Below are 16,751 nucleotides of genomic sequence, written 5' to 3'. Positions count from 1 at the left end.
AGACGCAAAGTGCACTAGTTGGTACTACATTGATTATAAAAGCTTGAATGGCATTTGGTTAATATAGGCCGTATTTCTGTGCTTTGCACTGTGCTGGCTCTGCTACTAAAGCCAACGGGTTCCAAAATTGCTATACATGTATGGGACCTGTTATCCAGAATGTTCAAGACCTTGGCTTTTCCAGATAAGGGATTTTTCCGTAATTTGGATCTCCATACCTTCTCTACTAAAAATCATTTAAACTTAAAATAATCCCACTAGAAATGTTTTGGCAATAAGGATTAAATATACTGTATCTTAGTTGGAATCAAGTGCAAATTATTCTTTTATTATTATTATTACCGAAAGAAAAGCAAATCATTTATAAAAATGTGAATTATTTAATTAAAAAGGAGTCTATGGGACTTTCTGCATAACAGGTTTCTAATGGATTGTATTCCTGTATTTTCTTTTTCCTCCCTTTGCTAATAAGGGATAGGACTGGAACTTGTGGAAGGGGCAGATCAAACCTAAATATCAATACTAGCACTACTGGCACCCAAAGCAAAATAAATGCATGAAGGTCTGGGAAAATAGACTGGTTTAAAATGTAATAATACAGGAATAAATCACTATTGCATGTGCAAATCTGCACCAATGGTACAAACAGATTTGGGCCTAAAAATGCCCATTTGAGAGTTTACTGAAACTGCCCACTTTTAAATTGAGGGGGGTATGACGTAATAAATATTTTGCTGCACTTTTTGCAGATAAAAAAGCAATGGCGCATACAATTTCCAGTGACCTTGAACATGTTTATTACTGTTCTTTGCATGATAATTTCTGGATATTCGTGTGTCATCTGAAGCTCTAGTGATGGGCGAATTCATTCGCCAGGCGCAAATTCGCTGCGAATTTGCGCAATTCGCCGCCTACGATTAAATTCGCACAACGCCCGTGGCTGGCGTCAAAAACGGACGCCGGCATCAAAAACTAGACGCCAGCGCAGTTTCGAAAATTTTACTCCATTTCATGAATTTCGCAAATTTTTCGGCAAAGTGCAACAGCGCAAATTCGCCCATCACTACTAAGCTCCCTATTAAGTTCTGGACCCTGTAGTAGTACACAAAACCTTCACAGCAGCTAGGAGTAGAACAAACTTTACTAGGGAGGAAAGCATGGCTGAACTGCCAACAAGTTAGGAGAAAACAGTAGGGATGGGCGAATTTGACCTGTTTCGTTAAAAATTCGCTTACGACGAAATGTCGCAGACGGCCATTACAGTCTATGGGCGTCAAAAGACGTGCGTCTTTTTTTTTTTTTTGTCGTACGACGCCATACAAGTCTATGGGCATCATTTCTGCGGCGAAACAAGGCGAAAAAATTCGCCCACCCTAAAGAAGAGATAGAGAGCCAGATACTTGGGAAACAATTATCAGCAGAGTGACACATCTCAGTTTAACATATAACAGCGCCATCTACTGGTATTACATTAACAGTCATTACATAACACTCCCTCTGCTGGGTCACATATAGACTACAGGCACTATTTTTTGGATATTCATTTCCAAAATTACACTGTATCAAAGCTTTTCCCCACTATGCATACTTGGTGTGCAAGGTTAAATATCAATATCAAAAATATGAGAAAAGAAATTCTCAGAAGCGCCAGCGATTTCTGTCCTTGCTATGTGAATAACTATGTGTCATATACTCATTTATTAAAATTAAATTATGTTGGTTTCTAACGCAACACGACTTCCCTACACCAGTATTGCATGAAAACCTCACATTTGTCTACTACTATATTAAACAATAAGCAATGCATTACATTCAGAATATTTGAAAGCATGTTTGTAGAAACCTTTCAACATCTGTAGTATGAAGATACATCACTATTATAGTCGATTCTAAAGGAAAGAAAAGGGGACATATTTAGTTACCAAACAAAGTCCCATATACTCCTCACACTGACCATCTAGTGACATAATTATACTCACATTTACAGAATTGGAAAGCAAAAAGAGTCCGATAGGAAGGTGTCCAGCAGATTGACAGACAGCATGGCATAATAAAGGAACGTAACACCTATCAAACTGAATTCTAAAGTTTGACATGAATTTCAATGGGTGCTTACTGTGGGTTTCATTTACAAAGAGGGCACAGCATGGATACCTTCTTCATGGACTGCTGCTCTGCTAATGCCCAGCCAGTCAAATAGCCCAGTGGATACATTAGGGAAATCAAAAGAATGTCACAGCATTTAATTCAATCATGCTAAATTCATTAAGGATTAAACTCCTTAAACTTTTTCTCTATAATCATGCTTATTTATACTACAGGTCTCTATAATGCTGTAATCTGTATTATACACTTAGGGGCACATTTACGTAGGGTAAAATATCGAGGGTTAATTAACCCTCGATATTCGACCATCAAAGTAAAATCCTTCGAATATCGAAGTAGAAGGATTTACCGCATTTCCTATGATCGTACGATTCGAAGGATTTTAATCCATCGATCGAAGGATTTTCCTTTGATCAGAAAATTGTTAGGAAGCCTATGGGGACCTTCCCCGTAGGCTAACATTGCACCACGGTAGGTTTTACTTGCCGACGTAGGGGGTCGAAGTTTTTTTTAAAGAGACAGTACTTTGACTATTGAATGGTCGAATAGTCGAATGATTTTTAGTTAGAATCGTTAGTTAGAATCGTTCGGTCCGAAGTCAAAGTCGTAGTAGAAGGTAGAAGTAGCAAATTCGATGGTCGAAGTAGCCCAAAAAATATTTTGAAATTCGACGTTTTTTTTATTCTATTCCTTCACTCGAACTAAGTAAATGTGCCCCTTAATATAGAGTTATGTAGCTAAGTTCTTTGTATGACTATATTCATTAAGGAGCCAAGAGCATTGCATACCCCAACCCCAATTCAGGATTTCCTAACATGTTCTCAGGGAACCCAGAAACAGTCTAGGAGTCAGTTTTACAATCCAAAAAATTGACCCACCAATGCTGCATCTCAAGCACTAAGTTAATAATTACTGTTTTTAAAATACTCTAATTTGGTTTCTCTAACAGTGCAAACTTGTTTTAATTGCAATAGTAAAATTCTTCTTTTTTGCTCTTTTACCTGTTAAAGGTGTTTTTCTCCTTTGTAGGTTCCAAAGTGTCTTGATGACGTAAATGAATCTAAATAATTACACTCAGTTCCAGACATTAATAAAATAAATTTATTATTCAGGACAATTTCTTTGTTTAATATGCAATATGAACTTCAGTTTGATTAGCTTACACAAATATAATTCAAATTCTGCTATTGATTAGCTTACACAAATATAATTCAAATTCCGCTATATATTCTTTAGTAAATAATATGTTTAGGAATGATAGAAAAAAATCACTATATTATATATTATATTTATGGCAATCATCACATCTTACTATATCAGTCAATTGGAGTTCTTTGATTCTTATACTTTATTAGGGATCTAACTGTTATGGAACTCTAGACCCCGTCAACCAGTTTTTATTCTGTAACCCTTGTTTGTTAAATTATTATCTGAACCCTGTTTGTTATAAATTAATGTAAAGTGTTGTGTAACTTACTAGCAGTATATACATTCTGATGGTATTGATTTCTTGTTCTAGTGATATATTAACTGCCAACATACCCAACATTTATTTATTGAAACTAACATGGGGCCACAGCTGAGCACAGAAGGGTCACATGCGGCCCTCACTTGTACACCTATACTATATTAATGGCAATCAATGTCAATCATCTTAATATCAGTCAACTTGAGTTTTTATACTATATTGAGAATATTTCTGTTATGGAAACCTAGACCACTTAAGATTGTAAGCAATGACCTTTGATGCCCGTTGCACCATTCTCGTATACATTGCAAATTTCCCAAAATCCACAGGGAGGAAAACATAGGACACTTGCTCTTAAAAACAAGAGAACTGGGAAGCCCATTTATATGTTTTAATGTGTCACCCTGTCCAGCAAGTTAGGAATGGCATATCACCCAATAGGCTCCCTATTCTGTGGCTGTTGGCTACTAATGTGGCAAGAGAGGAGATACAGTACATATTGTAGTATTATTATGTGACACACATAAGTGTAAGAACTTCAGAGTTAGCATTAAACATTCTGTTATGAAAGTAGACATGGAAAAATAATAACATTATGTCGTACAAAAGAAAAATGGCTGTATGTATATATTCTAGGTATCTTTCCCCTTTAATAGACAATGAACTCAAAGGATTGCATGGTACACATATTATAATTACAATGCATATTTCCATTTCAACATAAGGAAGGAGCCCAAATATGCTCTGTGTCTGCAGAGAAACAAAATCTATGTTGATCTTTCGCAAGTGCTCTCTATGTGCTTATGTAGTTAATAGCATATACGGTGCTAAAATTTAAGTTACAGGGTGCCTGCGCTATAGACATTATATTTTTCAGGTTATTCAATGGCTGTCAACCAGCTCATGAAAAGATAAAACTGGTCATTAATACTATCTTATTAATAGGGTTTATTCTAATGTAGATGCTACCCTATAGTAAAAAAAAACATGGTATAGGCCAGATAAAGAGTTCAGTACATTGTTTTTTTGTAGACTGATTATGGAATGTCAATCAATCATTATCCAGTTAATCATCTTCGACTTCTATGATTTCTTCTGAAACGCTTTCTACATTGTATTCTGCCACCTCTACACTTTGGAATCCTTTAATAGCTGAGAAATGCTTTGAGATAAAATCCACCACCAGCTGCTGGGTACCAACCCTGTAAGGAGTGAACTCCAGAAAAATGCTGCCGTCTGCTTTGGGCCCAAGTCTTGGCACTCTGTAAATACAGACAGTAGGTTTTAATGGAAGAGCTACAAGTAGGTCACATGTAGTCAATATAGCGTTGGCAGTAGGTAGAGCAGCAAATTCCAGAATCTCAATGGCCAAATTATATGGTCAAAAAAATGACTGGAGATGGAGTAGGAAACGTGACCAGTGTATTGCTAATGCTAACAGAAAATGGTAGATTGCTTGAGTGTAGATTATGTAACACAGACTAAACATCTATTGGCTTTATAGGCAAGCGAGCATAATCATGAATAAACAGATATACAGAAAGATAGAATAAGGCAGATAAACAGAAACAAATTACTATATTGATCAAGATATTGACAACATGAAACATATTGAAATTAATGGGAAGTTTTTCATCCAACCCAGCCTTTTATTGGAACCTTTGTAGATATTAAAGCATAAGCTCTGCTTAGTGTGTTTCATTCTGTACCTAGCACTCATTCTTTTATGGCCCCTAGCTTTTTTTAAGCACTCAAGGGCCCTCTATGTATTTAATTATATCTTCCCTGCGGGGTAAGAAAATGAATTGGCTCACTGCTTGGAAGTAGTTGGACAGTGCTGACTTAAAAGAACCCCCTACTAAATTGTTTTATTAAAATGATTGCTAGACTTAAGCTGGCCATAGATGTTGAGATTTTTAAAAGATCCAATCGTCATCGTGAGACCACGATTATCTCGGAACAATCATACGAATTGTCCATCAACTAAAAAGACCAATTTGCCAGGAAAACAAAGGGGAGTTGCCTGCTTGGCCCTGCAAACATTGACAGATTGCACTGGGACCGACAAAGATTTTTTAACCTGGCCGAAAAATCGTAAGATGTTTGACCGTTCGAATCCCACTAACCACACGATAATTTCGAAGGATTGGTCGGACTTCGTTAAAATCAGTCGATCAGCAAGAGAAATCTTTGCGTCTATGGGGACCTTAACAAGAACATTTTTCTCTTGTCTAACAAGCAGCAGGTTCATTAAAGCATAATATATAGAATAGGCCTTCTCATTTAACATGAAATCTTGCTCCATACAAATAAGCTTATGATGTTGCTGTCACACAAGGCATCATGTAAATTGTAGCCTTGTCAGAGACAGTAAACTCTTCAGTCTAACGTTTCAGTGTTGCATTAGTAAGTAGGCTCAACATCCATTGCTACTCACCTTCTCTTGATCTGCTTCCTGGTGAGACCGCTTCCTCCTATCAACAAAATCCCATCAGATAGGGGCACAGAAAGTGGATTTTTGAAGAAGACTTTTAGTTCACATGGCTCGTCTACCACAGGATAGCTAAGAACCTTCAGGAATAAAGAACAGAAGAATGTGCTCCAATCATAGATCAGTAATTCTGAGCCATATATGGTTTCTATAGAACAGTAAGCACCAGAGGTGGGCCAGGCCAGCCAGGCACCCTAGGCGACCCAGCCAGGCCAGCTTGCCCCAACTTCCCCAGTCACATGCGCTGTGACGTCACGTGCTTATGCACATGCACATCATTGTTGCGCGTTTGCACGCATGTGTGGCGCTGCCGCCATTCTCCATCGCAAGTTGTGTCTGGTGAGCAGGTGAGTCTGGTCTAAGGGTGAGCAGAAGAGGCAGCTGCCCAGCCCTCCCCAATTGTTGAGCTCTAGGCAGCTGCCTCTTCTGCCTACCCCTAGTTCTGGCCCTGGTTGGAATAGGCAGTTTATAAAATTGAAAAGCTATTAAAAGCCAAGCAAACCAGGGTTTTAAAAAAAAAAAATAGAACAAAATCCCCTTAAAAGTGCGCCCCCCATCATGATTGCGCCTTAGACGGGCACCTACTCTGCCTACCCCTAGTTCTGGCCCTGGTAAGCACAGGAGTTGTACAACCACTATTATAGATCTAATGCTTATTGTATTGGCAATGAAGCAACTCATCTCCCAACCGAAAATTGTTTTAACTCCACCAACCTTATCAAATGAAACTTTTCAAAATAAAAATATAGCTGTAAATTTTTTTCTGAGACATGAGTTTCCTCTTTGACAATGATTCTTAAACTGGGATTCCAGGATTTGGCTATAATGAGAAACAAATTGAATTTATGCTCTAAATAATGGCAGTAGCTTCTGCTTTTTCATAGCAATACCACCCTTTTCTTCTGAACTAAAATAAGAGTCCAGAATGAAAGGCATATGAGACATATTGGAGGTCCATTTCTACTTTATTCATACATGTGTATTTTTTCTGTTCTATTTTGAACATGTTTCCAGCCACTGTGCAAGTTAGATTTTGGGGTCAAACCTAGTAGAAATCCGTCTATTGATACATTTTATATTTAGCCTAGAGCTTTGTAAAAGTTGTACCTGGATACGGAGAGGAGGCTTTTCTATAGTAACAACTCTACGAACCAACATCTTCTTCTTGGATTTTAATTCACAAAGAGCAACCACTTCTATGAGATAGTCTTTGGTCAGGTCCTCCTCATACTGACTGGCAGAAATGTTAATGGGGATTTGTTTCTCTATAAAAAGAATATGTTTGGAATGATGATATAAGGCCAAAATTTCCATTAAAACACAAAATTGCTGTATTCACAAAAGGCTTTTGTGATATAACTCAACAAATATATCTTTCTCCAATTTCAGATGACTTCACTTATTCCATTTGTAAAATACCCCACCTGTGTTGTATAAAAATACCACGAAAAATCTGCACTTACACATTGCCTGGGAAAATATAAAGGCAGACAGTTGAATCCCAAGCCAATGTGTGTGTGAAGGCATATGGACATTTTCAATCAAAAAAAGTACAAATATCATAGACCATATGTGTTACTATAGAGGACTTTTAGGCTGCAGTAAAATAAAATGTATAGTATGTGTTATACAACAATAAATTAAAGTAAATGTTACCTTTCATGGAACCCAGGGTCACAGATTTTTGATCAGTAAAGATCTCGGCCATAGGCCTACCAGTGTACTCAATGGCAGAGGAACTTAATTTCACTTTCAAAGTCTCGCTCTTTTGACCAGAATTTCTTAAACTCAATAGCAAGTTCACATCATCGCCAAATGTTGGTGGTGCAACCAGCTGAAATTTTCCAGTTATGTCTAACTCAGTTGGCTCTTCACTGTCATCAGCTGATCCAGAAGCACGGCCTCTTTTCTTATAGCGCTTTTTTCCAATATACCGCCTTCCAAGATCTTCCTCTTTCAGGACTCCCATATCCAGCAACTTCTTGCGAGCCTTCAAATACACCAGCCTTTCTTTCTCAGTTCCTAGGGGTATAAAGTGTATATATTTATATATATACAGGTTTTTTCAAATTACGTTCAGCCACTTACATATCAATTTTATTTGAGAAACAGTCATGCCTTGACTGTTAAGCAGTGCTATAACATGAGAGACACCATGACATCTCCATTCCGCAAAGCATCCATTACACATCCATTAAGTATAAGCCATAACTGCTACCAAATATAATAAAAACATTTTCAAGCAAAAGGAAAGTCATTGAAGAAACAAAATGATTTTCTTATTTTCATTTCTCACCTTCTGGATATTTATAGTTGTTGGTAATGTCAACCCGTTGATTACTGCTAACACCCTTGGTGCTTATGTTTTTCCCCACAATTTTGGAATCAGTGTAAACTTTCTCTTTCACATCTTTATCATAATAAACCCAGGTGTTGCGGTCAGCATTTACTTCAGCAAAAACAAATGGAATATTGTACTCCAAATCAACGTCTCCTTCCTTCACTGCATGGACTGAAGCTGGACCACAGCAATAAATACCTAGAACAGACAATGGATACATAGAGTTAACATAAGATCTTGGTTTTCCAGTTTTTGAGAATTCCAACCTCTGGTTTGGGATTTAATTTACAGTATTATGTCAGTACTGTCATCCCTGTGTTGATTTTTTTATATGTGCGCACCCCCCTAGTTGTGATCACACTGGAGCAGCCATCCAGCCTCCTGTTCGAAATCATGTTCAAGAATTAACACGGGGAACCCTGGAGCTACTGCCATCTTTGAATGGTGGTACTTCCAGGGTTCCATCTATTTCATTAGGCAGAGACAGGTGTCATTCTGATGGTGAGCTTTAGAAATTATATAATCCTGACTCCAAATATTGTTAGAGCATAGGCGTTCAATTGCCTTTGTATGCAAGTAATAAAACTGTATGCAAGCCATGACTAAGTCATCCAACTTGTCCAAACAGGTCAGTTTTCTAGTGTAGCCAAAGTGGATCTAGAGACAGGCCAAAGTGGATCTAGAGACTTAGAAGTTATTTCTACTTCACTGATCTTAGAACTTTCATCCAAAGCAGTCTTACTGTAATAAATACACAGCCTGTAGTATGGCTGATTAACATTTATTATCCCATGATCAACAAATAACTGTAAAGTTCTACCTTCACTTAACTCTTGTGGGGTTGAATCCAGCACTTGCCAACCTCTGTAGGCCGAATCTAAATCATTTCTGCTGAACCAGCTCTCATTCCAGACATGAAAGTTCCTATCAAAATGCACACTGGAAATCAATATATCTATTGGAAATGCATCAGTTTTTAGTTAACTCTGCTTTGATATACAGCCAATCTGTAACACTAATAGTTTTTATTCAATCTACATTGAAACTGCCCATTATCCATTTATCTTGAAACATAATTTTTCCAAGAATAATTATATTTTATATAAATGCATTATAGGGGTGCTGCAACTCAGCACCAGTTCATTAGTTCTATTCTATATACGTTTGGATGGAAATAAGAGATATAAAGCTGGTAGTGAATTGAAGAACAAATTACCCGGTGAACTGAGCCTGAAAGGGTCATATCGTTTTTTGGTGGTGTTCTTGGCAAATAACTCCCTAGGATATATAAAAGGAAAGCCTACATTTCTCAATTATGGATTTCTTCCCTATCTTAGACATGAGCACAGGTTGTCTTGATACACTGATATTAACTGATAAAACCATTTTGTCTTGCAGCCATAGAGAAATATAGAATCCTGCAATGTACTGTACCAGTGATTTAGAGACATCTCCTTCCTAATCGTATCCTAATCAGTGAGTAATCAATAGTATTGATACAGAACATACTATTGTTTGTATAGTTGTACATATGTGATATACTGGTAGTGGCACACGGTTATGATGTGGGTGTATATGACACTAAAACAAAACCAAAAAATCTTTTTTTTAAAAAAAGTTTTGTAAAATGAACTTTTTAAAAAAATCTCTTTTTATATAAAAAATATTTTTGTGTATAGCAAAGGTTTAATTGCTTTAGCAATTGGTGTAAGATAAAATGGACATTGGCAAAGTTTCTGAGGAGAGGATTATTCTCATGAACCGCCACTAGGAGTCACTGTGTTTTAGCCTATACATTTGTATAGTCTCTTTTGTATATTATCACTGATGAAGGGCCATGTGGTCCCGAAACGTTTGATCTGTTGAACTGTGTCAAGAATAAAGCTGGAATAAAGCTTGAGATCACCCCGTTTGTTGCATCAAAAGGTATCAGCTTTTCATTTATTGCTTGATACACTGACACATAATAGGATGGACAGGATTTTTCATTTATTTGTTGTTGCTTGAAAATATATCATATAAACTCAGCTAGGCCTTAACTAATTCATATCCAGAATGCACCCCTTTAATGCACTGCAAAAGCTCTAGAATGTTTCATACCACATGGAGTCTTTGCTCATATTTCTTCCTGTGCTGCTATAAATACTGTCAATACTCAGGTTTCCATCTTTGTCATGGGCAGAAGCAAAATTTGTGATTACTCTGGTTGGGATTCCAAGACATCGAAGCACTGCAAAAAACAGGGGAAAGGTAATTGGAGATATAACCCTCATTATATGTCACTCCTAAGAAAGAACTACCTGGCTGATAATGGATAAAAGAAAGTTTTACAGTTAACCAGATATCTTACAAAATAATGGAGCAAATTATAGGGTAATCTTGAGATGGACAATCATGAATCGTTGGACATTTCGGTTACAGATGATGGGATAGATAGTTCAGAAGAAGGGATCATCAGATGTTTACTTTCTTACAGCTACTGAAGGAGTGACTATTCTGAGGCAAAAAGAAAGTAGACAAAGTGATACTGACACTTGAAATTTTATTTCAAATATTAGTCTACATGAAAAGTTACCTACAGGTCATGTTGATCATTTTTCGCTGATAGTTGTGCTTTTGTAAGTACAGTTAATTGTTACTTGAAGTTCCTAAACCTGACTGTTTTGTCAACCTGACTGTCCCTTCTCAACTTGTCAGTTAGAGCTTCTAATGCTAACGGACTACTGCTGCACAAAAATGGCAGCCCCCTCATAGGGAAACAAGGGGGTAAGAAAGGTAATGTAAAAGCATCTGGCAGATACTTTTATGGCAAAATTATAAATATCATTCAAAGATAATGTTATGATAGATATTTGGTGTCAGTATCTCTTTAAGACAGGTAAATGTCTGTAGACAGGGAAGCCAATTGTTCTCATGACAGCTGCTCAATCATATGCATTGTCTCTCCAGTTGTATTGAAAAGGGTGGACAGAATATTGGCACATGGCAGCCTTATTTTAGTCAGAAAATACTAAAGGGCACTAAAATGAGTTTGGAAAATTATGGAAGAAGCAAAATTTCAAAAATAACAAGGCTGGTGCTAGTAGAAGGAGACAGAGGTTAGTTAATATGAAATAAGAATGTAGTGTCCAAAAACAGAAACAGTAGTCTGTACCTACTATATATGATAATTTATTTTGTGCAAGATGCTATTACAAATGATCTCAACTTTAACCAAAGGTCAAATTTTAGTAGCTTTGTGGGTGATGACGGACTATTAGTTGGGTAAGAGAAGGTTGTGCTCTTTCCTGATAGGAAACAGCATGGGTGCATATCATTATTAATTAAAATCAGCAATTAGTTGCCCAGTTACCAGTAATGTGGAAATCTGTGGTTCATGTTAAGCAATTTCCACTGGAGGGCATCATGGCATAGCAACAGATAGATGCATGTCTGTTTTTTTTTATCATTCTTTGCACATGTGTGAAATACATCATAATTATAGTATTAAACAATATCTTTGGGTGGTTATTCTTAGGGGTACACCCATGTTAACTAACTCCCAAATACGATGTTTAAACAATGTTTATCATGTCATCATGTTTCCTTAAAAACAGCTCTTTGGATTTTGCAGTCAAACTCACCTGTGCACATGACTGCAGCAAACACCCAGCACTGCCCGTATTTGACTGGTTTGTAGCCTCCCCTGTACCATCTCATAAGAATCTCCACACTTCCCATCCAGTGTTGGGGATCAACACCACCAGTGAATTTTCCAGACCACCTCCCTTCTATCACTCCTTTATCATCAAAGCTGTTAATCTGCATGAATGGCACAATAAAATGTTTAAATATTGATGTTAAGCATTATGGATGGGCCAACAATTTTATTTTTTAAAAAAACAAGCATATACAGGTTTTTAAGTGCATATTACACAACAACATAGTAAAAGTCCAAACATTCCAAATCTTCCACAACAGGCCTATTGGTCAGCATTCAAAAACTGGGTCACCACATTGTTTCAAATTAGCACTAGTTAAATACAATATATTATGTATTTACAGATACTATTAGATCTGTACATCTTTGAAAGGCTTAGCTGAGTCTATAGGCTGAATCTTAAAAGAAAGAAGCACCTGGGGCAAATTCACTAAACGCCGAAGCGCCGAACGCTAGCGTCAATTCGCTAGCGTTGGGCATTTTCGTTACTTCGCAAATTCACTAACGAACGCTGGCGTAGATTCGCTAGTGTTACTTCGCACCCTTACGCCTGGTGAATTTTCGCTACGGACGTAACTACGCAAATTCACTAACACGCGCAGTGTACTAAACGCTACCTTTTACGCTAGACTTCCTTCGCCACCTCAGACCAAGCGAAGCACAATAGAGTAGATAGGGATTGCTTAAAAAAAAGTCAAAATTTTTTTCTAAGTCCCAAAAAACGCTGGCGTGTTTTCTACATTATGGGTGATAGGCTGAAAAAGATCGAAACATTTTTTGGGGCTCCCCTCCTTCCCCCCTACATTTCCTGACTCATGGCAACTTACCTATACAGTGGGCACATGTGTAGGGCAAAATAAAATTTTTATTTGATGTTTTGAAGGTTTTCTAGGCATTTGTAGTGCTGATACGTATTCCTCCATTGAAATTTGAATTTGGCGCCGTATGCAAATGAACCATCGCTAGCGAAACTTCGCTTCGCTTGGCGAATCAACGCTAGCGCAACTTCGCAACCTTACGCTACCCCTGTGCACAACTTCAGATTTTAGTGAATTTGCGGAGCACTGGCGAAACTACGCCTGGCAAAGTGCGACGAAGTTGCGCCTGGCGCAACTACGAATCTTAGTGAATTTGCCCCCTTGGTGTTTGGAACAGAAACCAAATGTTTGTATGGTGTGGAATCCCGATTCCCTACAAGTGTTTTATTATTTTTTTGAGACTTTACAACGATTCTATGTATCCACAAAAAGCTCCATCAAGGCATTGGCTTTAAACTACTGTACTAAAAGTAGGTCTGTAGGAGACTGAACATCATCATACCCCAAGGAATGGCCATTGATTTGAATTGATGCCCTAAGAGGTCACGCAAGCCTCTGGAAGAAAACTTCCTAAACTGTTTAGCAGGGCGATATAAAGTACATTGTATAGAAGAAATCCTGTGGTCTCTTTACTGCCCAGTCATGTGACCCATTCATCCATGTTTCAGCAATGCCAATAACCTCATTGTCTGATTCAGTGCCATTAACCCCACCTTTCCCATTTTACCAGCTTAGATTTTTGCATTAGTAAACATACATTAATACCAGTACTAGTTTCTATATGCTTTATAGCCTGCTATAGGCGAAATATTCTGGCGCTATATAAATAAATGTTAATAATAATAATTGTATTTTGAATAGCAACATGTTATGGCATGGTATTTGTTATATTAAACACACAGTTCAGGATTTAAAACTATTTGGTGTGAAATGTAAAAGTGACATTAAGGGGTCATTTACTAATAACAGAATTTCCAATTTTTTCATCTCAAAAAATTTGAAGTTTTCAGACAAAAAAAGCTAGAAAATGCTGTCCTGATCCTTTAGAAAGAATAATAATATCCATTTACTCACCATTGCACTAAGTACTCGTCCTACATAACCAGGATCATACCTCTGGGAACAATCCAATACTGGATCATCCTGATAGTTCAAACTCCTATCCAAGATCTGGAGAGAAATGTCTAAAATATTTTCTTCAAACTAGAAAAAAAGACAAAACAAAAAAAGTTAAAAGAAAATATAAAGGTAAAAAAGAGGCAAATAACTGGAATGGTCAGAAGATATGACCAGAGCATAAGAAGAATGTTGTAAACTTTGTATCCCCATTAGTAAATATTGGTTTTTATATTTAAGATATTAGATGTTTCCCTTGTTTGCACATAGTTTCGGTGACAAATCAGATGTAATGTCACAGTGCCGAGGCTGGAAAACCTGGCAATGTGTAATACACTGTTAAATGATAGAAGTTTGCTCTATTGGTTGAACTAATTCTCAAAACCATCACATATTCTATGACTTTTTCACTCCACACCTATTGCTATTTTGATGCATCGCTGGTATTTCTGCTCCTGCTTACATTCTTTGGTGGTAATAAAAGACTTGAAGTTTGCACCAGTTCTAGTTATCAAAAACAGTACATAGCATTGGTCACTATTTAAAAGCAAATGTCTCATTGGTTGCCAAGAGCACACTTTGTGTACATTGCCCCCAATGACCACCCCTAGTAGAGTGGCATCAATGGTAAAGTCATCTCTTTGTTTATATGTCAAAACAGATTGTTCTTCATATTTGGTTATTAGTTTTAGTAAACCAACAGAGGATGTAAAGACCTCCAGAAAAGAGCTATCAACATAGCTGCAATATTTAGTAGGTATTGAAAGCAGGTATTGAGCAATAGTGTCAATGTTCCATCAGTACAACAGATAAACTCTAGTTATTTCCCATCCTGCAATCTGTGTGCAATCATTAAAATCTCTGACCATGATGTCTAAATTAGACAACAAGACCAGAAGATGTTCATGTTACTTTGCCTATTTGAGTATTAGAGTACTAACTTTTGAGTATTTTGATGACATATTTTATCATTTTACAATATTTTTTTATAAATATTATTATATTTTTTTTTACATACTCCTTGTCTCTAAAGTATTTTCCCCTTACTTTTTCTAAACCCTCATTCCCTTTTAAGTGCCAATATATCCCCCCCCAGTATTATATTGATGCCCACCAAGAGAATACAATAATACTGTTAAATTGCACACTTTAGATCAGTGGTCCCAACCATTTTTACCAGTCAGCCACACTGAAATGTAAAAAGTGATCCTCAAAAGCATTAAAAAGGTTCCTTGTGGATGTTAAATAAGGGTTGAAATAGGTTAAATGGCAGCCCCATGTGAACTGGTAGCCTGCAGGAATTTCTTTTTGAATTATACCAGTGTCTTTCTGCCTCCAAAACTTGCCTTCAAGCCATAATTGCACCTACTTTGAGGCCATTGTGAGGAACATCAATGGAGGTGGTGACCAACATGTTTATTGGGAACCACCAGTTGGAGGAATCGCTGCTTTAGATGCTAATAATAACAAGCAGTACAAAGTTTTGGTTCTGCATCTGCTTGAAACCAAATGTGCTTACTTGGCCAAAGTCCCAACCCTGTTCATCAATCATATCCTCGTGTCCAAAGTAGATGATTCCATGGTCATTCAAGACATACTCATGCCTCTCGCTTTCATCCTCCATATACACTGCATCATCTAGAAAAAATATGGTCTGTATTTAGTTTCTGGTTTTTTTTATTAATTAACAATAAAAATTCATTTATCCAACCAGAGCAGTGGTCCATAGGGTTAAGACACCCCACTTTTTAAAGCGTGTAGCACATTTTAATTTCCATACTGGCTTGCTCAAGTCAAGTCACAGAAATGGATCACAAACTTAGAACAACCTTCACGAGAATATGGTTAACTTTATCCAATGACTTTATGGACCATCCGCAACTATCGTTAGGTCTAGGGAAAATTAAGTTACTTCATGGTTTTAATAAACCCAGGCACCAACCCATATCATTTTCTTACAAACAACATTTTACAAAAATTACTCCAAATGATTTATACAGTATGTAGATATATTTGTGACCTTGCAAGATAATTAAATATAATTGGCTTGAACTAGTTCAACTAGTGCTGGTGCTATAGATAGAATTTGAAAATTAAAGCTTACTTTTACATTGCTGTATGCTTCTTGAAAGATTCCATAAAGAACATGGCCCAAGTCAATTCTCTAAAACTAAGTTTATTCATGTGTATTTAGGTAAGTAACAATCTGACTCCTGTAAAGCGGTCTATATTCCATGGGAAATAATTTAAATACCTTTTTTTGTTTTATCCTGATATTCACAGATATAGGAGAGTCTGTGTCTTACCTTCAGCCCAGGGGTTGAAAAGGAGTATAAACTCGCGTAATTTGACGTATGATTTTTTTTTACTGGATGTGATGTAAAGTTGCAGTTTATAACGACCAATAGGTGCATCCGCTGGGCTTGTAATTAAGGCAGTGACATGATTAGTGTCAATGGAATCTACATCAGCTGTCCAAGACCTTTCACTGTCAGAACCAAACAGTGGAAAGATAGACATTGTGTCATCAGATTCATGTGGGGCAGGTCCTAGGAATGGAAAATACAAACATTTATATAAGAAAAAAGAGCACATTGACAGTTAAGTAGGGAGAAGAAAAAATGAAACCATGTATAGGCAAAATGAAGCAAAACATTATAGATATGATACCACCTGCCATTATCTTTGTCAAACATTATGGGATTTCAGAA

General features: G+C 37.0%; 1 protein-coding gene across 1 annotated transcript in view; it reads right to left on the bottom strand.

The window, feature by feature from the left end:
• Window positions 1–3,187: 3,187 nt before the first annotated feature.
• tgm3l.4.L (transglutaminase 3 like, gene 4 L homeolog) overlaps window positions 3,188–16,751 on the bottom strand; it is a 50,753-nt gene continuing 37,189 nt past the window's right edge. Inside the window, exons 16-26 of the mRNA XM_041576269.1 lie at window positions 16,347–16,589; window positions 15,560–15,678; window positions 13,999–14,127; window positions 12,030–12,207; window positions 10,507–10,636; window positions 9,227–9,330; window positions 8,362–8,604; window positions 7,722–8,087; window positions 7,173–7,330; window positions 6,012–6,145; window positions 3,188–4,836 (exon numbers count right to left, since the gene is read on the bottom strand). Coding sequence (XP_041432203.1) covers window positions 4,641–4,836; window positions 6,012–6,145; window positions 7,173–7,330; window positions 7,722–8,087; window positions 8,362–8,604; window positions 9,227–9,330; window positions 10,507–10,636; window positions 12,030–12,207; window positions 13,999–14,127; window positions 15,560–15,678; window positions 16,347–16,589 — 2,000 coding nt within the window. The 3' untranslated portion in view covers window positions 3,188–4,640. The remainder of the gene's footprint in view (window positions 4,837–6,011; window positions 6,146–7,172; window positions 7,331–7,721; window positions 8,088–8,361; window positions 8,605–9,226; window positions 9,331–10,506; window positions 10,637–12,029; window positions 12,208–13,998; window positions 14,128–15,559; window positions 15,679–16,346; window positions 16,590–16,751) is intronic.

Source organism: Xenopus laevis, chromosome 9_10L (assembly GCF_017654675.1).
Source record: "Xenopus laevis strain J_2021 chromosome 9_10L, Xenopus_laevis_v10.1, whole genome shotgun sequence".
NCBI classification, from domain to species: Eukaryota; Metazoa; Chordata; class Amphibia; order Anura; family Pipidae; genus Xenopus; species Xenopus laevis.
The sequence above is the reverse complement of the archived record's forward strand: the minus strand, read 5'-3'. Positions and strand labels throughout refer to the sequence as shown.